General features: G+C 47.7%; 1 protein-coding gene across 1 annotated transcript in view; it reads left to right on the forward strand.

Annotated features, from left to right (window-relative positions):
• The first annotated feature begins 400 nt into the window (after positions 1 to 400).
• LOC129864771 (anoctamin-2-like) overlaps positions 401 to 25268 on the forward strand; it is a 40449-nt gene continuing 15581 nt past the window's right edge. Inside the window, exons 1-2 of the mRNA XM_055937066.1 lie at positions 401 to 1109; positions 10245 to 10670. Coding sequence (XP_055793041.1) covers positions 1077 to 1109; positions 10245 to 10670 — 459 coding nt within the window. The 5' untranslated portion in view covers positions 401 to 1076. The remainder of the gene's footprint in view (positions 1110 to 10244; positions 10671 to 25268) is intronic.

Consider the following 25268-nt stretch of genomic DNA (forward strand, 5'->3'; position numbering starts at 1 on the left):
GGTCCTGGTCTGGACCGGAACATCTCTCTGGGCTCTACAGGTCCTGGTCTGGACATCTCTCTGCACTCTACAGGTCCTGGTCTGGGTCGGGACATAGACTCCCTACAGGAGCGGACACATAAAGTATGGACATGATTTAGGAGCAGTGCTTGACTTGGACAGAAAAAAAGTTGGCAGAGGCATATATGTGTGTGTGTTTTAAATCAACAATATCGATGTTTGTCCAATCAGATGATTTCAGTGGAACAATTTGAACGTTCTGACTACCGTGTTAGAGAGACATTAACAGTAAATAGCTCAACTATAAAACGTATTTCATTTGACACAGTGTTACTGGCGCTCGAGCCCGTCAGGAGTGTTGATATTTGGATCTGAACGTTTCTACGGCGACGCGCTCAGGGAAGGAACATGGCAAGCGCGGTCATGTATGAAGAATGAACACGTACAAGAGGCGTGGATACGTCGTTTTAATGAAGAATAAACACCAACAAGAGGCGTGGATACGTACTGCTCATTATTTAAAGGTCGTAGTATTTTTCGGTCTCATTGTAATGAAAAACAACAATTATTAAAATGCGTTCTTCGTGCGTGACAGTGCTTTCCACTTTAATTCCCTGAGCGCGTCGCCGTAGAAACCATTAGTATCACCTCACCTGTGAGCCCGGTTGCTCCCACTGGTTCCTCGTTACCGTAATTTCTCAGGGAGCATCGACCAATCAACGCACCTGGGTGAACATGAGTTGGGCGTGTGCCAAACTCCCGAGGACGCGCGCAGTCAGAATGAACAGACGGATGAATAGACGGAACCTGTAGCTCACAGACAGATAGCCCAATTAACTCACGGGGAGCTCCAGGTAGACTATAGTTTGATAGGTATCTAGATGAAACATGTGTGTAGGTCATATGCTACTAATCTCTGAGTCCCGTGCCAAGTGAGAGGCGCGTTACTTTGCTCCCCCCAAATTGACGGATTACCGAGATGCGCGTGCTGATAATGATGAGTTCCGTTATTATTCTCCTCCCGGTCTAACGACACCGTTCCTTTATTCTCCTGTCTGTGTTTGTAGCGCTACAGAATGCATCAGTACGCCAGTCAAGACAAGATTCCGGTAAGTAACTCCGCAAACGGTTGACTTTCTGCTAACTATTGATTCTGCTCCTGCGTTTGTTTGTTGTGACATGCCAAATCCTTTCCCAGTACGTACGTTTGCAAAACTTTCCATGTGAACTGAAAACATGTTTTTGTCAAAGGTGATTTTATGTCGCCTGGCTGGTTATTACCGTAGAGATTGTCCTCCATTTATGCTGTCAAGGAGACCTCTCAAATAAAAAGGTCTTGCTGAATTATTTAACCCCACATTACCACATGACCTCATCAGTGGTCTCCTGCCCTGGTCCTGTGGAGATACAGGATGGGCTCCTACCCTGGTCCTGTATAGATACAGGGTGGTCCCCTACCCTGGTCCTGTATAGATACAGGGTGGTCCCCTGCCCTGGTCCTGTATAGATACAGGGTGGTCTCCTACCCTGGTCCTGTATAGATACAGGGTGGTCCCCTACCCTGGTCCTGTATAGATACAGGGTGGTCTCCTGCCCTGGTCCTGTATAGATACAGGGTGGTCTCCTGCCCTGGTCCTGTATAGATACAGGGGGGTCTCCTACCCTGGTCCTGTATAGATACAGGGGGGTCTCCTACCCTGGTCCTGTATAGATACAGGGTGGTCTCCTACCCTGGTCCTGTATAGATACAGGGTGGTCTCCTACCCTGGTCCTGTATAGATACAGGATGGGCTCCTGCCCTGGTCCTGTATAGATACAGGATGGGCTCCTGCCCTGGTCCTGTATAGATACAGGGTGGTCTCCTACCCTGGTCCTGTATAGATACAGGGTGGTCTCCTACCCTGGTCCTGTATAGATACAGGGTGGTCTCCTACCCTGGTCCTGTATAGATACAGGGTGGTCTCCTACCCTGGTCCTGTATAGATACAGGGGGGTCTCCTACCCTGGTCCTGTATAGATACAGGGGGGTCTCCTACCCTGGTCCTGTATAGATACAGGATGGGCTCCTACCCTGGTCCTGTATAGATACAGGGTGGTCTCCTACCCTGGTCCTGTATAGATACAGGGTGGTCTCCTACCCTGGTCCTGTATAGATACAGGGTGGTCTCCTACCCTGGTCCTGTATAGATACAGGGTGGTCTCCTACCCTGGTCCTGTATAGATACAGGGTGGTCTCCTACCCTGGTCCTGTATAGATACAGGGTGGTCTCCTACCCTGGTCCTGTATAGATACAGGGTGGTCTCCTACCCTGGTCCTGTATAGATACAGGGGGGTCTCCTACCCTGGTCCTGTATAGATACAGGGGGGTCTCCTACCCTGGTCCTGTATAGATACAGGGGGGTCTCCTACCCTGGTCCTGTATAGATACAGGGGGGTCTCCTACCCTGGTCCTGTATAGATACAGGGTGGTCTCCTACCCTGGTCCTGTATAGATACAGGGTGGTCCCCTACCCTGGTCCTGTATAGATACAGGGTGGTCTCCTACCCTGGTCCTGTATAGATACAGGGTGGTCTCCTACCCTGGTCCTGTATAGATACAGGGTGGTCCCCTACCCTGGTCCTGTATAGATACAGGGGGTCTCCTACCCTGGTCCTGTATAGATACAGGGGGGTCTCCTACCCTGGTCCTGTATAGATACAGGGGGGTCTCCTACCCTGGTCCTGTATAGATACAGGGGGGTCTCCTACCCTGGTCCTGTATAGATACAGGGTGGTCTCCTGCCCTGGTCCTGTATAGATACAGGGGGGTCTCCTACCCTGGTCCTGTATAGATACAGGGGGGTCTCCTACCCTGGTCCTGTATAGATACAGGGTGGTCTCCTACCCTGGTCCTGTATAGATACAGGGTGGTCTCCTACCCTGGTCCTGTATAGATACAGGGTGGTCTCCAACCCTGGTCCTTTGCAGGGAGTGCAGGCTTTAGTTCCAGCCCAGCATTAACACCTGATTGCACAAATCAAGTTGAGGATGAGTTGATTTATTGAATCATGTGTGCGTGTGTATCAGATAGAAATAGATGATGTAGAACAGTTGTCTCTTATGTAGAATAAGGTGTCAGGTCTATATACAGTACCAGTCAGAAGTTTGGACACACCTACTCATTCCAGGGTTTTTCTTTATTTTTTAAACTATTTTCTATGTAGAATAACAGTGAAGACATTTAAAAACATGAAATAACACATATGGAATCATGTAGTAACCAAACGAGCGTTATACAAATCAACATATTTTATATTTGAGATTCTTAAAAGTAACCACCCTTTGCCTTGATAACAGCTTTGCGCACTCTTGGCATTCTCTCAACCAGCTTCATGAGGTAGTCACCTGGAATGCATTTCATTTAAAAGGTGTGCGTTCTTAAAAGTGAATGTGTTTGAGCCAATCAGTTGTGTTGTGACAAGGTAGGGGTGGTATACAGATGATAGCCCTATTTGGTAAAATACCAAGTCCATATTATGGCAAGAACAGCTCAAATAAGAAAAGAGAAATTACTGTCTATCATTATTTTAAGACACCCTTAATGAGCTGCAAAATCTGGACCATTTACAAATCAGCCGGGCTAGATAATCTGGACCCTTTCTTTCTAAAACTATCTGCTGAAATTGTTGCCACCCCTATTACTAGCCTCTTCAACCTCTCTTTCGTGTCGTCTGAGATTCCTAAAGATTGGAAAGCAGCTGCGGTTATCCCCCTCTTCAAAGGGGGGGACACCCTTGACCCTAACTGCTACAGACCTATATCTATCCTACCCTGCCTTTCTAAGGTCTTCGAAAGCCAAGTCAACAAACAGATTACCGACCATTTCGAATCACACCACACCTTCTCCGCTATGCAATCTGGTTTCAGAGCTGGTCATGGGTGCACCTCAGCCACGCTCAAGGTCATAAACAATATCGTAACCGCCATCGATAGGAAACAATACTGTGCAGCCGTATTCATTGACCTGGCCAAGGCTTTTGACTCTGTCAATCACCACATCCTCATTGGCAGACTCGACAGCCTTGGTTTCTCTAATGATTGCCTCGCCTGGTTCACCAACTACTTCTCTGATAGAGTTCAGTGTGTCAAATCGGAGGGTCTGTTGTCCGGGCCTCTGGCAGTCTCTATGGGGGTGCCACAGGGTTCAATTCTTGGACCGACTCTCTTCTCTGTTTACATCAATGATGTCGCTCTTGCTGCTGGTGATTCTCTGATCCACCTCTACGCAGACGACACTATTCTGTATACTTCTGGCCCTTCTTTTGACACTGTGTTAACAACCCTCCAGGCGAGCTTCAATGCCATACAACTCTCCTTCCGTGGCCTCCAACTGCTCTTAAATACAAGTAAAACCAAATGCATGCTCTTCAACCGATCGCTGCCTGCTCCTGCCCGCCTGTCCAACATCACTACTTTGGACGGCTCTGACTTAGAATATGTGGACAACTACAAATACCTAGGTGTCTGGTTAGACTGTAAACTCTCCTTCCAGACCCACATCAAACATCTCCAATCCAAAGTCAAATCTAGAATTGGCTTCCTATTCCGCAACAAAGCATCCTTTACTCATGCTGCCAAACATACCCTTGTAAAACTGACCATCCTACCAATCCTCGACTTCGGTGATGTCATTTACAAAATAGCCTCCAAAACCCTACTCAATAAATTGGATGCAGTCTATCACAGTGCCATCCGTTTTGTCACCAAAGCCCCATATACTACCCACCACTGCGACCTGTACACTCTCGTTGGCTGGCCCTCGCTTCATACTCGTCGCCAAACCCACTGGTTCCAGGTCATCTACAAGACCCTGCTAGGTAAAGTCCCCCCTTATCTCAGCTCGCTGGTCACCATAGCAGCACCTACCCGTAGCACGCGCTCCAGCAGGTATATCTCTCTAGTCACCCCCAAAACCAATTCTTCCTTTGGACGCCTCTCCTTCCAGTTCTCTGCTGCCAATGACTGGAACGAACTACAAAAATCTCTGAAACTGGAAACACCTATCTCCCTCACTAGCTTTAAGCACCAGCTGTCAGAGCAGCTCATAGATTACTGCACCTGTACATAACCCATCTACAATTTAGCCCAAACAACTACCTCTTTACCTACTGTATTTATTTATTAATTTATTTTGCTCCTTTGCACCCCATTATTTCTGTCTCTACTTTGCACTTTCTTCCAATGCAAACCAACCATTCCAGTGTTTTTTTTAGTTTTTATTTTACTTGCTGTGTTGTACTCACTTCGCCTCCATGGCCTTTTTATATTTTTATTTATTTATACATATATCTGTTTGCCTTCACCTCCCTTATCTCACCTCACTTGCTCATATTGTATATAGACTTATTTTTTTTATTTTTTTCACTGTATTATTGACTATATGTTTGTTTTTACTCCATGTGTAACTATGTGTTGTTGTATGTGTCGAACTGCTTTGCTTTATCTTGGCCAGGTCGCAATTGTAAATGAGAACGTGTTCTCAATTTGCCTACCTGGTTAAATAAAGGTTAAATAAAAAAATAAAAAATAAAAATGAAGGTCAGTTAATCCGGAAGATTTCAAGAACATTGAACTTTTCTTCAAGTGCAGTCGCAAAAACCATCAAGCGTTATGATGAAACTGGCTCTCATGAGGACCGCCACAGGAAAGGAAGACCCAGAGTTCCCTCTGCTGCAAAGGATAAGTTCATTAGAGTTACCAGCCTCAGATTGGAAAGGAAGACCCAGAGTTCCCTCTGCTGCAAAGGATAAGTTCATTAGAGTTACCAGCCTCAGATTGGAAAGGAAGACCCAGAGTTCCCTCTGCTGCAGAGGATAAGTTCATTAGAGTTACCAGCCTCAGATTGGAAAGGAAGACCCAGAGTTCCCTCTGCTGCAGAGGATAAGTTCATTAGAGATACCAGACTCAGATTGGAAAGGAATACCCAGAGTTCCCTCTGCTGCAGAGGATAAGTTCATTAGAGTTACCAGCCTCAGATTGGAAAGGAAGACCCAGAGTTCCCTCTGCTGCAGAGGATAAGTTCATTAGAGTTACCAGCCTCAGATTGGAAAGGAATACCCAGAGTTCCCTCTGCTGCAGAGGATAAGTTCATTAGAGTTACCAGCCTCAGATTGGAAAGGAAGACCCAGAGTTCCCTCTGCTGCAGAGGATAAGTTCATTAGAGATACCAGCCTCAGATTGGAAAGGAAGACCCAGAGTTCCCTCTGCTGCAGAGGATAAGTTCATTAGAGTTACCGGCCTCAGATTGGAAAGGAAGACCCAGAGTTACCTCTGCTGCAGAGGATAAGTTCATAAGAGATACCGGCCTCAGAATGGAAAGGAAGACCCAGAGTTCCCTCTGCTGCAGAGGATGAGTTCATTAGAGATACCAGCTTCAGATTGGAAAGGAAGACCCAGAGTTACCTCTGCTGCAGAGGATAAGTTCATTAGAGATACCAGCCTCAGATTGGAAAGGAAGACCCAGAGTTCCCTCTGCTGCAGAGGATAAGTTCATTAGAGATACCAGACTCAGATTGGAAAGGAAGACCCAGAGTTCCCTCTGCTGCAGAGGATAAGTTCATTAGAGATACCAGCCTCAGATTGGAAAGGAAGACCCAGAGTTCCCTCTGCTGCAGAGGATAAGTTCATTAGAGATACCAGCCTCAGATTGGAAAGGAAGACCCAGAGTTCCCTCTGCTGCAGAGGATAAGTTCATTAGAGATACCAGCCTCAGATTGGAAAGGAAGACCCAGAGTTACCTCTGCTGCAGAGGATAAGTTCATTAGAGATACCAGCCTCAGATTGGAAAGGAAGACCCAGAGTTCCCTCTGCTGCAGAGGATAAGTTCATTAGAGTTACCAGCCTCAGATTGGAAAGGAAGACCCAGAGTTCCCTCTGCTGCAGAGGATGAGTTCATTAGAGATACCAGCCTCAGAATGGAAAGGAAGACCCAGAGTTCCCTCTGCTGCAGAGGATGAGTTCATTAGAGATACCAGCTTCAGATTGGAAAGGAAGACCCAGAGTTACCTCTGCTGCAGAGGATAAGTTCATTAGGGATACCAGCCTCAGATTGGAAAGGAAGACCCAGAGTTCCCTCTGCTGCAGAGGATAAGTTCATTAGAGATACCAGACTCAGATTGGAAAGGAAGACCCAGAGTTCCCTCTGCTGCAGAGGATAAACTCATTAGAGATACCAGCCTCAGATTGGAAAGGAAGACCCAGAGTTCCCTCTGCTGCAGAGGATAAGTTCATTAGAGTTACCAGCCTCAGATTGGAAAGGACAGACCCAGAGTTACCTCTGCTACAGAGGATAAGTTCATTAGAGATACCAGCCTCAGATTGGAAAGGAAGACCCAGAGTTCCCTCTGCTGCAGAGGATAAGTTCATTAGAGATACCAGCCTCAGATTGGAAAGGAAGACCCAGAGTTACCTCTGCTGCAGAGGATAAGTTCATTAGAGATACCAGCCTCAGATTGGAAAGGAAGACCCAGAGTTCCCTCTGCTGCAGAGGATAAGTTCATTAGAGTTACCAGCCTCAGATTGGAAAGGAAGACCCAGAGTTCCCTCTGCTGCAGAGGATAAGTTCATTAGAGATACCAGCCTCAGAATGGAAAGGAAGACCCAGAGTTCCCTCTGCTGCAGAGGATGAGTTCATTAGAGATACCAGCTTCAGATTGGAAAGGAAGACCCAGAGTTACCTCTGCTGCAGAGGATAAGTTCATTAGAGATACCAGCCTCAGATTGGAAAGGAAGACCCAGAGTTCCCTCTGCTGCAGAGGATAAGTTCATTAGAGATACCAGACTCAGATTGGAAAGGAAGACCCAGAGTTCCCTCTGCTGCAGAGGATAAACTCATTAGAGATACCAGCCTCAGATTGGAAAGGAAGACCCAGAGTTCCCTCTGCTGCAGAGGATAAGTTCATTAGAGTTACCAGCCTCAGATTGGAAAGGACAGACCCAGAGTTACCTCTGCTACAGAGGATAAGTTCATTAGAGATACCAGCCTCAGATTGGAAAGGAAGACCCAGAGTTCCCTCTGCTGCAGAGGATAAGTTCATTAGAGATACCAGCCTCAGATTGGAAAGGAAGACCCAGAGTTCCCTCTGCTGCAGAGGATAAGTTCATTAGAGATACCAGCCTCAGATTGGAAAGGAAGACCCAGAGTTACCTCTGCTGCAGAGGATAAGTTCATTAGAGATACCAGCCTCAGATTGGAAAGGAAGACCCAGAGTTCCCTCTGCTGCAGAGGATAAACTCATTAGAGATACCAGCCTCAGATTGGAAAGGAAGACCCAGAGTTCCCTCTGCTGCAGAGGATAAGTTCATTAGAGATACCAGCCTCAGATTGGAAAGGAAGACCCAGAGTTCCCTCTGCTGCAGAGGATAAGTTCATTAGAGTTACCAGCCTCAGATTGGAAAGGACAGACCCAGAGTTACCTCTGCTACAGAGGATAAGTTCATTAGAGATACCAGCCTCAGATTGGAAAGGAAGACCCAGAGTTCCCTCTGCTGCAGAGGATAAGTTCATTAGAGATACCAGCCTCAGATTGGAAAGGAAGACCCAGAGTTCCCTCTGCTGCAGAGGATAAGTTCATTAGAGATACCAGCCTCAGATTGGAAAGGAAGACCCAGAGTTACCTCTGCTGCAGAGGATAAGTTCATTAGAGATACCAGCCTCAGATTGGAAAGGAAGACCCAGAGTTCCCTCTGCTGCAGAGGATAAACTCATTAGAGATACCAGCCTCAGATTGGAAAGGAAGACCCAGAGTTCCCTCTGCTGCAGAGGATAAGTTCATTAGAGTTACCAGCCTCAGATTGGAAAGGAAGACCCAGAGTTCCCTCTGCTGCAGAGGATAAGTTCATTAGAGATACCAGACTCAGATTGGAAAGGAAGACCCAGAGTTCCCTCTGCTGCAGAGGATAAACTCATTAGAGATACCAGCCTCAGATTGGAAAGGAAGACCCAGAGTTCCCTCTGCTGCAGAGGATAAGTTCATTAGAGTTACCAGCCTCAGATTGGAAAGGACAGACCCAGAGTTACCTCTGCTACAGAGGATAAGTTCATTAGAGATACCAGCCTCAGATTGGAAAGGAAGACCCAGAGTTCCCTCTGCTGCAGAGGATAAGTTCATTAGAGTTACCAGCCAAAGATTGCAGTTCAGAGGAGACTGCGTGAATCAGGCCTTCATGGTTGATTTGCTGCAAAGAAACCACTACTAAAGGACACCAATAATAAGAAGAGACTTGCTTGGGCCAGGAAACACGAGCAATGACATTAGAACGGTGGAAATCTGTCCTTTGGTCTGATGAGTCCAAATTTGAGATTTTTGGTTCCAACCTGGATGGAGGAGGAGGTGTAATTGTGTGGGCGGGGGTGCTTTGCTGGTGACAATGTCTGTGATATTTTTAGACTTCAAGGCAAACTGAACCAACATGGCTACCACAGCTTTCTGCAGCGATACGCCATCCCATCTGGTTTGCACTTAGTCCCACTATCATTTGTTTTTCACAGGACAATGACCCCAAACACACCTCCAGACTGTGTAAGGGCTATTTAACCAAAAAGCAGAGTGGTGAGTGCTGCATCAGATGACCTGGCTTCCACAATCAGCTGACCTCAACCAAATTGAGATGGTTTGGGATGAGTTGGACCGCAGAGTGAAGGAAAAGCAGCCAACAAGTGCTCAGCATATGTGGGAACTCCTTCAAGACTGTTGGAAAAGCACTCCAGGTGGCTACCTGCATTCCAAAGGGTGGCTACTTTGAAGAATTAAAATATTTTGATTTGTTTAATTAACACTTGTTTGGTTACTACATGATTCCATATGTGCTATTTCATAGTTTTGATGTCTTTACTATTATTCTACAATGTAGAAAATATAAAGAAAAATCCTTGAATGAGGTAACTTCTGACTGGTACTGTAGAACTTCTGCAACTTTCAATAAAGTTGCCCTGCTATTCACCCTCCTCTCCTCCAGGGAGGGGTGTGTTCATCTGTTCATCTGTGTTTTAGATTTTTTTGTTGTTGAAATTTACTACTTCTGCCCTACTGAACAGTTACTGACCAGTCCCCTGTCTCCTCTCCTCCAGGGAGGGGGTGTTGGGCCAGCAGGTTAGGGTGTTAGTTAGTTACTGACCAGTTCCCTCTCCTCTCCTCCAGGGAGGGGGTGTTGGGCCAGCAGGTTAGGGTGTTAGTTAGTTACTGACCAGTCTTCTCTCCTCCAGGGAGGGGGTGTTGGGCCAGCGGCCCCCCAGGATGGCCCCAGGTCGTGTCAGTTCTTCTCAGATGGCCGGAGGAAGGTGGACTATGTTCTGGTGTTCTACCAACGCAAACAGATCTCTGTGAGGGGTGGCGAGCGGCTGCACCGTCTCTCTGCCCCCCCACACCCTCCTCATCGCCTCTCTTCCCCCCCACACCCTCCTCATCGCCTCTCTGTCATCTCCAATGGCAGCTCCCCCCCCTCCGGCCCTGTGGGGGGTTTGGGATGTGCAGCAGGGCAGCGGAGTGCGGTGGACGGGGAGGTGTGTGTGGACCTGGGCGTGGCCGTGGAATTAGAGGCGGACCCAGCTGAAGGAGAGATGGTGCTGATCAGGGAGGAGTTTGAGGCCAGGCTACTGGAGGCGGGGCTTGAGATGGAGAGAGACACAGAGGTGAGAGACCAACCGGTGTGTGATGTGTGTGTGTGCTGTGTGTGTGCTGTGTGTGTGTGCTGTGTGTGCTGTGTGTGTGCGCTGTGTGTGTGTGTGTGTGTACTGTGCGTGCTGGTCTGGTGTTATTTATGGTTAAATTATCATTATCGCTGCTGTTTTAAAAGTAACAAAGTAATTAACAAATCAATTTAATATTTATTTAACATTGCTCACCTAATGAAAAGGCCTGTGTAAGGGGAATTTGACCCTAAATATATTTTCACTTGTATTTCTAGTCCATCCACCGTGCATCCGGTCTGGAAATATCGTCATGTAGGGTACGGTTGCATCATAGCTCTCGAAACACCCCGTCTTTCAAAAGGTTGCTTTGCCGTCACCATATGAGACTCTGTTCTTCCACCTTCCTGCCCAGTGAGTGTCAGAAAGCAGCAAGCGCCAGCCGACTCCACCTCTCGCGCTGTTCAACCCACGGTGGGCGTGTCGTTCAAATGATCTTCTGTGACCAGTGTTTACTAGAGCCCTGCACGGGCATTTTAACCCTGATTCCGACCCATACCCACAACGTTCAGGCCCCACCCTACCCAGGCCCAATTTTTCTGCCTGAATCCCAAAATTAGAAATGATTTATTCCCTTAGTAAATCCATTAGCTGCTCCTCTCTGTGTGTCACCCTCACTCTGGATGCGCTCTGCTCATGGTGGCTCTGTGTGTCACCCTCACTCTGCTCATGGTGGCTCTGTGTGTCACCCTCACTCTGTTCATGGTGGCTCTGTGTGTCACCCTCACTCTGTTCATGGTGGCTCTGTGTGTCACCCTCACTCTGCATGCACTCTGCTCATGGTGGCTCTGTCTGTCACCCTCACTCTGTTCATGGTGGCTCTGTGTGTCACCCTCACTCTGTTCATGGTGGCTCTCTGTGTCACCCTCACTCTGTTCATGGTGGCTCTCTGTGTCACCCTCACTCTGTTCATGGTGGCTCTGTGTGTCACCCTCACTCTGCTCATGGTGGCTCTGTGTGTCACCCTCACTCTGTTCATGGTGGCTCTGTGTGTCACCCTCACTCTGCTCATGGTGGCTCTGTGTGTCACCCTCACTCTGTTCATGGTGGCTCTGTGTGTCACCCTCACTCTGTTCATGGTGGCTCTGTGTGTCACCCTCACTCTGTTCATGGTGGCTCTGTGTGTCACCCTCACTCTGTTCATGGTGGCTCTGTGTGTCACCCTCACTCTGTTCATGGTGGCTCTGTGTGTCACCCTCACTCTGTTCATGGTGGCTCTGTGTGTCACCCTCACTCTGTTCATGGTGGCTCTGTGTGTCACCCTCACTCTGTTCATGGTGGCTCTGTGTGTCACCCTCACTCTGCTCATGGTGGCTCTGTGTGTCACCCTCACTCTGCTCATGGTGGCTCTGTGTGACCCTCACTCTGTTCATGGTGGCTCTGTGTGTCACCCTCACTCTGTTCATGGTGGCTCTGTGTGTACCCTCACTCTGCTCATGGTGGCTCTGTGTGTCACCCTCACTCTGCATGCACTCTGTTCATGGTGGCTCTGTGTGTCACCCTCACTCTGTTCATGGTGGCTCTGTGTGTCACCCTCATTCTGCTCATGGTGGCTCTGTGTGACCCTCACTCTGCTCATGGTGGCTCTGTGTGTCACCCTCACTCTGTTCATGGTGGCTCTGTGTGTCACCCTCACTCTGCTCATGGTGGCTCTGTGTGTCACCCTCACTCTGCTCATGGTGGCTCTGTGTGTCACCCTCACTCTGTTCATGGTGGCTCTGTGTGTACCCTCACTCTGCATGCACTCTGTTCATGGTGGCTCTGTGTGGCTCACAGCGTTGTACGAGATATGCAGTTTCTTGGCAATTTCTCACATGGAATAGCTTTAATTTCTCAGAACAAGAATAGACTGACGAGTTTCAGAAGAAAGTTCTTTGTTTGTGGAAATGTTGAGCCTGTAATCGAACCCACAAATGCTGATGCTCCAGATACTCAACTAGTCTAAAGAAGGCCAGTTTAATTGCTTCTTTAATCAGACCAACAGTTTTCAGCTGTGCTAACATAATTGCAAAATGGTTTTCTAATAATCAATTAACCTTTTTAAAATGATAAACTTGGATTAGCTAACACAACGTGCCATTGGAACACAGGAGTGATGGTTGCTGATAATGGGCCTCTGTACGCCTATGTAGATATTCCATAAAAAATCACCCGTTTCCAGCTACAATAGTAATTTACAACATTAACAATGTCTACACTGTATTTCTGATCAATTTGATGTTATTTTAATGGACATTAATTTTCTTTAAAAAACAAGGACATTTCTAAGTGACCTCAAACTTTTGAACGGTTGTGTGTGTACATACATACATACATACATACATACAGGTGTGTAATGTGCATATTTCTTATCATTTTGCTAAAATTAACTGTTTTTGCTTTGTCATTGTGGTGTATTCTGTGTAGATCGCTGAGAAAATTATAAATCAATTTTCATATTCAGATGTAGGAACTGTGTTCTACAGTATGGACCCCTGCTGTCTCTGTCTCCTCACCCACCCTGCCATCTAGATAGGAACTGTGTTCTACAGTATGGACCCCTGCTGTCTCTGTCTCCACACCCACCCTGCCATCTAGATAGGAACTGTGTTCTACAGTATGGACCCCTGCTGTCTCCTCACCCACCCTGCCATCTAGATAGGAACTGTGTTCTACAGTATGGACCCCTGCTGTCTCTGTCTCCTCACCCACCCTGCCATCTAGATAGGAACTGTGTTCTACAGTATGGACCCCTGCTGTCTCCTCACCCACCCTGCCATCTAGATAGGAACTGTGTTCTACAGTATGGACCCCTGCTGTCTCTGTCTCCTCACCCACCCTGCCATCTAGATAGGAACTGTGTTCTACAGTATGGACCCCTGCTGTCTCTGTCTCCTCACCCACCCTGCCATCTAGATAGGAACTGTGTTCTACAGTATGGACCCCTGCTGTCTCTGTCTCCTCACCCACCCTGCCATCTAGATAGGAACTGTGTTCTACAGTATGGACCCCTGCTGTCTCCTCACCCACCCTGCCATCTAGATAGGAACTGTGTTCTACAGTATGGACCCCTGCTGTCTCTGTCTCCACACCCACCCTGCCATCTAGATAGGAACTGTGTTCTACAGTATGGACCCCTGCTGTCTCCTCACCCACCCTGCCATCTAGATAGGAACTGTGTTCTACAGTATGGACCCCTGCTGTCTCCTCACCCACCCTGCCATCTAGATAGGAACTGTGTTCTACAGTATGGACCCCTGCTGTCTCCACACCCACCCTGCCATCTAGATAGGAACTGTGTTCTACAGTATGGACCCCTGCTGTCTCTGTCTCCTCACCCACCCTGCCATCTAGATAGGAACTGTGTTCTACAGTATGGACCCCTGCTGTCTCTGTCTCCACACCCACCCTGCCATCTAGATAGGAACTGTGTTCTACAGTATGGACCCCTGCTGTCTCCTCACCCACCCTGCCATCTAGATAGGAACTGTGTTCTACAGTATGGACCCCTGCTGTCTCTGTCTCCTCACCCACCCTGCCATCTAGATAGGAACTGTGGTCTACAGTATGGACCCCTGCTGTCTCTGTCTCCTCACCCACCCTGCCATCTAGATAGGAACTGTGTTCTACAGTATGGACCCCTGCTGTCTCCACACCCACCCTGCCATCTAGATAGGAACTGTGTTCTACAGTATGGACCCCTGCTGTCTCTGTCTCCTCACCCACCCTGCCATCTAGATAGGAACTGTGTTCTACAGTATGGACCCCTGCTGTCTCCTCACCCACCCTGCCATCTAGATAGGAACTGTGTTCTACAGTATGGACCCCTGCTGTCTCTGTCTCCTCACCCACCCTGCCATCTAGATAGGAACTGTGTTCTACAGTATGGACCCCTGCTGTCTCTGTCTCCTCACCCACCCTGCCATCTAGATAGGAACTGTGTTCTACAGTATGGACCCCTGCTGTCTCTGTCTCCTCACCCACCCTGCCATCTAGATAGGAACTGTGTTCTACAGTATGGACCCCTGCTGTCTCCACACCCACCCTGCCATCTAGATAGGAACTGTGTTCTACAGTATGGACCCCTGCTGTCTCTGTCTCCTCACCCACCCTGCCATCTAGATAGGAACTGTGTTCTACAGTATGGACCCCTGCTGTCTCCTCACCCACCCTGCCATCTAGATAGGAACTGTGGTCTACAGTATGAACCCCTGCTGTCTCTGTCTCCTCACCCACCCTGCCATCTAGATAGGAACTGTGTTCTACAGTATGGACCCCTGCTGTCTCTGTCTCCTCACCCACCCTGCCATCTAGATAGGAACTGTGTTCTACAGTATGGACCCCTGCTGTCTCTGTCTCCACACCCACCCTGCCATCTAGATAGGAACTGTGTTCTACAGTATGGACCCCTGCTGTCTCCTCACCCACCCTGCCATCTAGATAGGAACTGTGTTCTACAGTATGGACCCCTGCTGTCTCTGTCTCCACACCCACCCTGCCATCTAGATAGGAACTGTGTTCTACAGTATGGACCCCTGCTGTCTCCTCACCCACCCTGCCATCTAGATAGGAACTGTGTTCTACAGTATGGACCCCTGCTGTCTCCACACCCACCCTGCCATCTAGATAGGAACTGTGTTCTACAGTATGGACCCCTGCTGTCTCTGTCTCCTCACCCACCCTGCCATCTAGATAGGAACTGTGTTCTACAGTATGGACCCCTGCTGTCTCTGTCTCCTCACCCACCCTGCCATCTAGATAGGAACTGTGTTCTACAGTATGGACCCCTGCTGTCTCCTCACCCACCCTGCCATCTAGATAGGAACTGTGTTCTACAGTATGGACCCCTGCTGTCTCTGTCTCCACACCCACCCTGCCATCTAGATAGGAACTGTGGTCTACAGTATGGACCCCTGCTGTCTCCTCACCCACCCTGCCATCTAGATAGGAACTGTGCTCTACAGTATGGACCCCTGCTGTCTCCTCACCCACCCTGCCATCTAGATAGGAACTGTGTTCTACAGTATGGACCCCTGCTGTCTCCTCACCCACCCTGCCATCTAGATAGGAACTGTGTTCTACAGTATGGACCCCTGCTGTCTCCTCACCCACCCTGCCATCTAGATAGGAACTGTGTTCTACAGTATGGACCCCTGCTGTCTCCACACCCACCCTGCCATCTAGATAGGAACTGTGTTCTACAGTATGAACCCCTGCTGTCTCTGTCTCCTCACCCACCCTGCCATCTAGATAGGAACTGTGTTCTACAGTATGGACCCCTGCTGTCTCCTCACCCACCCTGCCATCTAGATAGGAACTGTGTTCTACAGTATGGACCCCTGCTGTCTCCTCACCCACCCTGCCATCTAGATAGGAACTGTGTTCTACAGTATGGACCCCTGCTGTCTCCTCACCCACCCTGCCATCTAGATAGGAACTGTGTTCTACAGTATGGACCCCTGCTGTCTCTGTCTCCTCACCCACCCTGCCATCTAGATAGGAACTGTGTTCTACAGTATGGACCCCTGCTGTCTCCTCACCCACCCTGCCATCTAGATAGGAACTGTGTTCTACAGTATGGACCCCTGCTGTCTCTGTCTCCTCACCCACCCTGCCATCTAGATAGGAACTGTGTTCTACAGTATGGACCCCTGCTGTCTCCTCACCCACCCTGCCATCTAGATAGGAACTGTGTTCTACAGTATGGACCCCTGCTGTCTCTGTCTCCTCACCCACCCTGCCATCTAGATAGGAACTGTGTTCTACAGTATGGACCCCTGCTGTCTCTGTCTCCTCACCCACCCTGCCATCTAGATAGGAACTGTGTTCTACAGTATGGACCCCTGCTGTCTCCTCACCCACCCTGCCATCTAGATAGGAACTGTGTTCTACAGTATGGACCCCTGCTGTCTCTGTCTCCTCACCCACCCTGCCATCTAGATAGGAACTGTGTTCTACAGTATGGACCCCTGCTGTCTCTGTCTCCTCACCCACCCTGCCATCTAGATAGGAACTGTGTTCTACAGTATGGACCCCTGCTGTCTCTGTCTCCTCACCCACCCTGCCATCTAGATAGGAACTGTGTTCTACAGTATGGACCCCTGCTGTCTCTGTCTCCACACCCACCCTGCCATCTAGATAGGAACTGTGTTCTACAGTATGGACCCCTGCTGTCTCCACACCCACCCTGCCATCTAGATAGGAACTGTGTTCTACAGTATGGACCCCTGCTGTCTCCTCACCCACCCTGCCATCTAGATAGGAACTGTGTTCTACAGTATGGACCCCTGCTGTCTCTGTCTCCACACCCACCCTGCCATCTAGATAGGAACTGTGTTCTACAGTATGGACCCCTGCTGTCTCCTCACCCACCCTGCCATCTAGATAGGAACTGTGTTCTACAGTATGGACCCCTGCTGTCTCCTCACCCACCCTGCCATCTAGATAGGAACTGTGTTCTACAGTATGGACCCCTGCTGTCTCTGTCTCCACACCCACCCTGCCATCTAGATAGGAACTGTGTTCTACAGTATGGACCCCTGCTGTCTCTGTCTCCTCACCCACCCTGCCATCTAGATAGGAACTGTGTTCTACAGTATGGACCCCTGCTGTCTCTGTCTCCTCACCCACCCTGCCATCTAGATAGGAACTGTGTTCTACAGTATGGACCCCTGCTGTCTCTGTCTCCTCACCCACCCTGCCATCTAGATAGGAACTGTGTTCTACAGTATGGACCCCTGCTGTCTCTGTCTCCACACCCACCCTGCCATCTAGATAGGAACTGTGTTCTACAGTATGGACCCCTGCTGTCTCCTCACCCACCCTGCCATCTAGATAGGAACTGTGTTCTACAGTATGGACCCCTGCTGTCTCCTCACCCACCCTGCCATCTAGATAGGAACTGTGTTCTACAGTATGGACCCCTGCTGTCTCTGTCTCCACACCCACCCTGCCATCTAGATAGGAACTGTGTTCTACAGTATGGACCCCTGCTGTCTCCTCACCCACCCTGCCATCTAGATAGGAACTGTGTTCTACAGTATGGACCCCTGCTGTCTCTGTCTCCTCACCCACCCTGCCATCTAGATAGGAACTGTGTTCTACAGTATGGACCCCTGCTGTCTCTGTCTCCTCACCCACCCTGCCATCTAGATAGGAACTGTGTTCTACAGTATGGACCCCTGCTGTCTCCACACCCACCCTGCCATCTAGATAGGAACTGTGTTCTACAGTATGGACCCCTGCTGTCTCTGTCTCCACACCCACCCTGCCATCTAGATAGGAACTGTGTTCTACAGTATGGACCCCTGCTGTCTCCTCACCCACCCTGCCATCTAGATAGGAACTGTGTTCTACAGTATGGACCCCTGCTGTCTCTGTCTCCTCACCCACCCTGCCATCTAGATAGGAACTGTGTTCTACAGTATGGACCCCTGCTGTCTCTGTCTCCTCACCCACCCTGCCATCTAGATAGGAACTGTGTTCTACAGTATGGACCCCTGCTGTCTCCTCACCCACCCTGCCATCTAGATAGGAACTGTGTTCTACAGTATGGACCCCTGCTGTCTCTGTCTCCTCACCCACCCTGCCATCTAGATAGGAACTGTGTTCTACAGTATGGACCCCTGCTGTCTCTGTCTCCACACCCACCCTGCCATCTAGATAGGAACTGTGTTCTACAGTATGAACCCCTGCTGTCTCCACACCCACCCTGCCATCTAGATAGGAACTGTGTTCTACAGTATGGACCCCTGCTGTCTCTGTCTCCACACCCACCCTGCCATCTAGATAGGAACTGTGTTCTACAGTATGGACCCCTGCTGTCTCCTCACCCACCCTGCCATCTAGATAGGAACTGTGTTCTACAGTATGGACCCCTGCTGTCTCTGTCTCCTCACCCGCCCGGCCATCTAGATGTGTGATAGTTAGTGTATAAGCTGATGATCCATCATGTGACAGTCCTGGGAGTGTGTAAACTTACATGTTGTATTACCATATCGTCTTTGTATGTTCTCGATAGTTACTGCATGTACTTGAAAATGTATCAATTTACCAATTCGGCACATTTGACACAAAATATTGTCCAGTATTTTTTTTAATTAACTAGGCAAGTCGGTTAAGAACAAATTCTTATTTACAATGACGGCCTAGGAACAGTGGGTTAACTGCCTTGTTCAAGGGCAGAACGACAGATATTTATCTTGTCAGCTCGGGGATTCGATCTGGCAACCTTTTGATTGGTAGGTCAACGCTCTAACCACTAGGCATTTAAAAAATGATGAAAAAAAGTATAAAAATTTGAAAACATTTAAAAAAAATATTTTACCAGATCTATTGTGTTATATTCTCCTACATTTATTTCACATTTCCACAAACTTTAAAGTGTTTCCTTTCAAATAGTGTCAAGTGTATGCATGTCCTTGCTTCAGGTCCTACAGGCAGTTTGATTTGGGGATGTCATTTTAGGCTAAAAAAAGGGTTCGATCTTTAAGAGGATTAGACAACACAACACTACAGAGAGAGAGACAACACTATGACATGAAGGTCAGTCAATCCGGATAATTTCAAGAACTTTGAACGTTTCTTCAAGTGCGGTCGAAAAAAAACGTCAAGCTCTATGATGAAACTGTCTCTAAAGAGGACCGGCACAGGAAAGGAAGACATAGAGTTACCTCTGCTGCAGAGGATAAGTTCATTAGAGTTACCAGCCTCAGATTGGAAAGAAAGACCCAGAGTTACCTCTGCTGCAGAGGATAAGTTCATTAGAGATACCAGCCTCAGATTGGAAAGGAAGACCCAGAGTTCCCTCTGCTCAGAGAATAAGTTCATTAGAGTTACCAGCCTCAGTGTCACGTTCCTGACCTGTTTTCTGTTGTTTGGTATGTGTTTATTGGTCAAGGCGTGAGTTTTGGGTGGGCAGTCTATGTTTTCTGTTTCTATGTTGGTTTTGGGTTGCCTGGTATGGCTCTCAATTAGAGGCAGGTGTTTGACGTTTCCTCTGATTGAGAGTCATATTAAGGTAGGTTGTTCTCACTGTTTGTTTGTGGGTGATTGTCTCCTGTGTCAGTGTCTGTATGTTACGCCACACGGGACTGTTTCGGTTTGTTTGTTCGTTCGTTCGGTTTATGTAGTCTGTTCCTGTTTCATGCGTTCTTCGTGTCATGTAAGTTCCTATGTTCAGGTGCGTCTACGTCGTTTGTTGTTTTGTAGTTTGTTGAAGTGTATTTCGTTTAGTCTTTGTCTTGTTAAATAAATCATTATGAATTCACACCCCGCTGCACTTTGGTCCAATCCTTGCTACTCCTCTTCGGATGAAGAGAAGTAGGAGGCCCGTTACACTCAGATTGGAAAGGAATACCCAGAGTTCCCTCTGCTGCAGAGGATAAGTTCATTAGAGATACCAGCCTCAGATTGGAAAGGAAGACCCAGAGTTCCCTCTGCTGCAGAGGATAAGTTCATTAGAGTTACCAGCCTCAGATTGGAAAGGAAGACCCAGAGTTCCCTCTGCTGCAGAGGATAAGTTCATTAGAGTTACCAGCCTCAGATTGGAAAGGAAGACCCAGAGTTCCCTCTGCTGCAGAGGATAAGTTCATTAGAGATACCAGCCTCAGATTGGAAAGGAAGACCCAGAGTTCCCTCTGCTGCAGAGGATAAGTTCATTAGAGTTACCAGCCTCAGATTGGAAAGGAAGACCCAGAGTTCCCTCTGCTGCAGAGGATAAGTTCATTAGAGTTACCAGCCTCAGATTGGAAAGGAAGACCCAGAGTTCCCTCTGCTGCAGAGGATAAGTTCATTAGTTACCAGCCTCAGATTGGAAAGGAAGACCCAGAGTTACCTCTGCTGCAGAGGATAAGTTCATTAGAGTTACCAGCCTCAGATTGGAAAGGAAGACCCAGAGTTACCTCTGCTGCAGAGGATAAGTTCATTAGAGATACCAGCCTCAGATTGGAAAGGAAGACCCAGAGTTCCCTCTGCTGCAGAGGATAAGTTCATTAGAGTTACCAGCCTCAGATTGGAAAGGAAGACCCAGAGTTCCCTCTGCTGCAGAGGATAAGTTCATTAGTTACCAGCCTCAGATTGGAAAGGAAGACCCAGAGTTCCCTCTGCTGCAGAGGATAAGTTCATTAGTTACCAGCCTCAGATTGGAAAGGAAGACCCAGAGTTACCTCTGCTGCAGAGAATAAGTTCATTAGAGTAACCAGCCTCAGATTGGAAAGGAAGACCCAGAGTTCCCTCTGCTGCAGAGGATAAGTTCATTAGAGTTACCAGCCTCAGATTGGAAAGGAAGACCCAGAGTTCCCTCTGCTGCAGAGGATAAGTTCATTAGAGATACCAGCCTCAGATTGGAAAGGAAGACCCAGAGTTCCCTCTGCTGCAGAGGATAAGTTCATTAGAGTTACCAGCCTCAGATTGGAAAGGAAGACCCAGAGTTCCCTCTGCTGCAGAGGATAAGTTCATTAGTTACCAGCCTCAGATTGGAAAGGAAGACCCAGAGTTCCCTCTGCTGCAGAGGATAAGTTCATTAGTTACCAGCCTCAGATTGGAAAGGAAGACCCAGAGTTACCTCTGCTGCAGAGGATAAGTTCATTAGTTACCAGCCTCAGATTGGAAAGGAAGACCCAGAGTTACCTCTGCTGCAGAGGATAAGTTCATTAGAGATACCAGCCTCAGATTGGAAAGGAAGACCCAGAGTTACCTCTGCTGCAGAGGATAAGTTCATTAGAGATACCAGCCTCAGATTGGAAAGGAAGACCCAGAGTTACCTCTGCTCAGAGGATAAGTTCATTAGTTACCAGCCTCAGATTGGAAAGGAAGACCCAGAGTTACCTCTCCTGCAGAGGATAAGTTCATTAGAGATACCAGCCTCAGATTGGAAAGGAAGACCCAGAGTTCCCTCTGCTGCAGAGAATAAGTTCATTAGAGTAACCAGCCTCAGATTGGAAAGGAAGACCCAGAGTTCCCTCTGCTGCAGAGGATAAGTTCATTAGAGTTACCAGCCTCAGATTGGAAAGGAAGACCCAGAGTTCCCTCTGCTGCAGAGGATAAGTTCATTAGAGATACCAGCCTCAGATTGGAAAGGAAGACCCAGAGTTCCCTCTGCTGCAGAGGATAAGTTCATTAGAGTTACCAGCCTCAGATTGGAAAGGAAGACCCAGAGTTCCCTCTGCTGCAGAGGATAAGTTCATTAGTTACCAGCCTCAGATTGGAAAGGAAGACCCAGAGTTCCCTCTGCTGCAGAGGATAAGTTCATTAGTTACCAGCCTCAGATTGGAAAGGAAGACCCAGAGTTACCTCTGCTGCAGAGGATAAGTTCATTAGTTACCAGCCTCAGATTGGAAAGGAAGACCCAGAGTTACCTCTGCTGCAGAGGATAAGTTCATTAGTTACCAGCCTCAGATTGGAAAGGAAGACCCAGAGTTCCCTCTGCTACAGAGGATAAGTTCATTAGTTACCAGCCTCAGATTGGAAAGGAAGACCCAGAGTTCCCTCTGCTGCAGAGGATAAGTTCATTAGTTACCAGCCTCAGATTGGAAAGGAAGACCCAGAGTTCCCTCTGCTGCAGAGGATAAGTTCATTAGTTACCAGCCTCAGATTGGAAAGAAAGACCCAGAGTTCCCTCTGCTGCAGAGGATAAGTTCATTAGAGTTACCAGCCTCAGATTGGAAAGGAAGACCCAGAGTTCCCTCTGCTGCAGAGGATAAGTTCATTAGTTACCAGCCTCAGATTGGAAAGGAAGACCCAGAGTTCCCTCTGCTGCAGAGGATAAGTTCATTAGTTACCAGCCTCAGATTGGAAAGAAAGACCCAGAGTTCCCTCTGCTGCAGAGGATAAGTTCATTAGAGTTACCAGCCTCAGATTGGAAAGGAAGACCCAGAGTTCCCTCTGCTGCAGAGGATAAGTTCATTAGAGTTACCAGCCTCAGATTGGAAAGGAATACCCAGAGTTCCCTCTGCTGCAGAGGATAAGTTCATTAGTTACCAGCCTCAGATTGGAAAGGAATACCCAGAGTTCCCTCTGCTGCAGAGGATAAGTTCATTAGTTACCAGCCTCAGATTGGAAAGGAAGACCCAGAGTTACCTCTGCTGCAGAGAATAAGTTCATTAGAGTAACCAGCCTCAGATTGGAAAGGAAGACCCAGAGTTACCTCTGCTGCAGAGAATAAGTTCATTAGAGTAACCAGCCTCAGATTGGAAAGGAAGACCCAGAGTTACCTCTGCTACAGAGGATAAGTTCATTAGAGATACCAGCCTCAGATTGGAAAGGAAGACCCAGAGTTACCTCTGCTCAGAGGATAAGTTCATTAGTTACCAGCCTCAGATTGGAAAGGAAGACCCAGAGTTCCCTCTGCTGCAGAGGATAAGTTCATTAGAGATACCAGCCTCAGATTGGAAAGGAAGACCCAGAGTTCCCTCTGCTGCAGAGGATAAACTCATTAGAGATACCAGCCTCAGATTGGAAAGGAAGACCCAGAGTTCCCTCTGCTACAGAGGATAAGTTCATTAGTTACCAGCCTCAGATTGGAAAGGAAGACCCAGAGTTACCTCTGCTGCAGAGAATAAGTTCATTAGAGTAACCAGCCTCAGATTGGAAAGGAAGACCCAGAGTTACCTCTGCTCAGAGGATAAGTTCATTAGTTACCAGCCTCAGATTGGAAAGGAAGACCCAGAGTTACCTCTGCTGCAGAGGATAAGTTCATTAGTTACCAGCCTCAGAAATTGCAGCCCAAATAAATGCTTCACAGAGTTCAAGTAACAGACACATCTCAACATCAACTGTTCAGAGGAGACTGCGTGAATCAGGCCTTTATGGTCGAACTGCTGCAAAGAAACCACTACTAAAGGACACCAATAAGAAGAGACTTGCTTTGGCCAAGAAACACGAAATATGTCCTTTTTGGTCTGAGTCCAAATGTGAGGTTTTTAGTTACAACCGCCGTGTCTTTGTGAGACGAAGAGGATCTCCACATGTGTGGTTCCCACCGTGAAGCATGGAGGAGGAGGTGAATGGAGGATCTCCACATGTGTGGTTCCCACCGTGAAGCATGGAGGAGGAGGTGAACGGAGGATCTCCACATGTGTGGTTCCTACCGTGAAGCATGGAGGAGGAGGTGAATGGAGGATCTCCACATGTGTGGTTCCTACCATGAAGCATGGAGGAGGTGGTGTGGGGGTGCTTTGCTGGTGACACTGTGATTTATTTTTTTGAATTCAAGACACACTTAACCAGCATGGCTCCCACAGCATTCTGCAGCGATACGTCATCCCATCTGGTTTGCGCTTAGTACGACCTATCATTTGTTTTTCAACAGTACAATGACCCAAAACACACCTCCAGGCTGTGTAAGGGCTATTTGACCAATAAGGAGAGTGATGGAGTGCTGCATCAGATGACCTGGCCTCCACAATCACCTGACCTCAACCCAATTGAGATGGTTTGGAATGAGTTGGACTGCAGAGTGAAAAGCAGCCAACAAGTGCTTAGCATATGTGGGAACTCCTTCAATACATTCCAGGTGACGACCTCATGAAGCTGGTTGAGAGAAGGCCAATATTGTGCAAAGCTGTCATCAAGGCAAAGGGTGGCTACTTTGAATCTAAAATATATTTTGATTTGTTTATCAATGTGTTATTTCATAGTTATTATTCTACAATGTAGAAAATAGTAAAATAAAGAAAAACCCTTGAATGAGGAGATGTGCCCAAACTTATGACTGGCACTGTATATATATATATATATATATATTAATACAGAATAGCTCAAAAATAAGTGAAATTTGAAAAATTCTCCAATGGATTTTGATAATTTGCTGTTAGTGGAGCACCATCTCCTATTTCAAGTTGCTCAGGCGGCCAAGTGTCGGCAACGGAGACGAGCTGTTGGTTCAGCCAAAGATGATCTAATATACTGCTCAGTCGCGACTCGCACAGAGGAACAACTCTGCAGGTGTTTCTGATGGTAACATTGAAATAAAACCCTGAAGAGAAACGCAGACCGAAAGGTATCAGCACGTCATCACAGAGGAAACGCACGGCATTGAACATATCACAAGTTTCCATCTTCAACCACAAATACATAATACTTTGACTAAAATGATGACTTGACTTAAACCATTGTGCATTGTGGGTAAGCTCTGGATATCGTCTTCCCACTGTAAATACGTGGATTTCCACTCTGGCGGTTAATGGGGTTTATACACCCTTTATTTATTGACAAACCTACCTGATCAGCACTCCCATTGACTTTACATTTAGAATTAGATGATCATTTTATTTTAATGTAACCTTTATTTAATGAGGCAAGTCAGTTAAGTCCCGTGTAGCTCAGTTGGTAGAGCATGGCAGAGCATGGCGCTTGCAACGCCAGGGTTGTGGGTTCGATTCCCACGGGGGGCCAGTACAAAAAAGTATGAATGTATGTACTTGTAAGTCGCTCTGGATAAGAGCGTCTGCTAAATGACTTAAATGTAAAATGTAAAGTTAAGAACAAATTCTTATTTACAATGATGGCCTACCAAAAGGCAAAAGGCCTCCTACAGGGACGGGTGGTTCCCACCCCCTGTCC

The sequence above is a fragment of the Salvelinus fontinalis genome, chromosome 11 (genome assembly GCF_029448725.1).
Source record: "Salvelinus fontinalis isolate EN_2023a chromosome 11, ASM2944872v1, whole genome shotgun sequence".
Taxonomy (NCBI): domain Eukaryota; kingdom Metazoa; phylum Chordata; class Actinopteri; order Salmoniformes; family Salmonidae; genus Salvelinus; species Salvelinus fontinalis.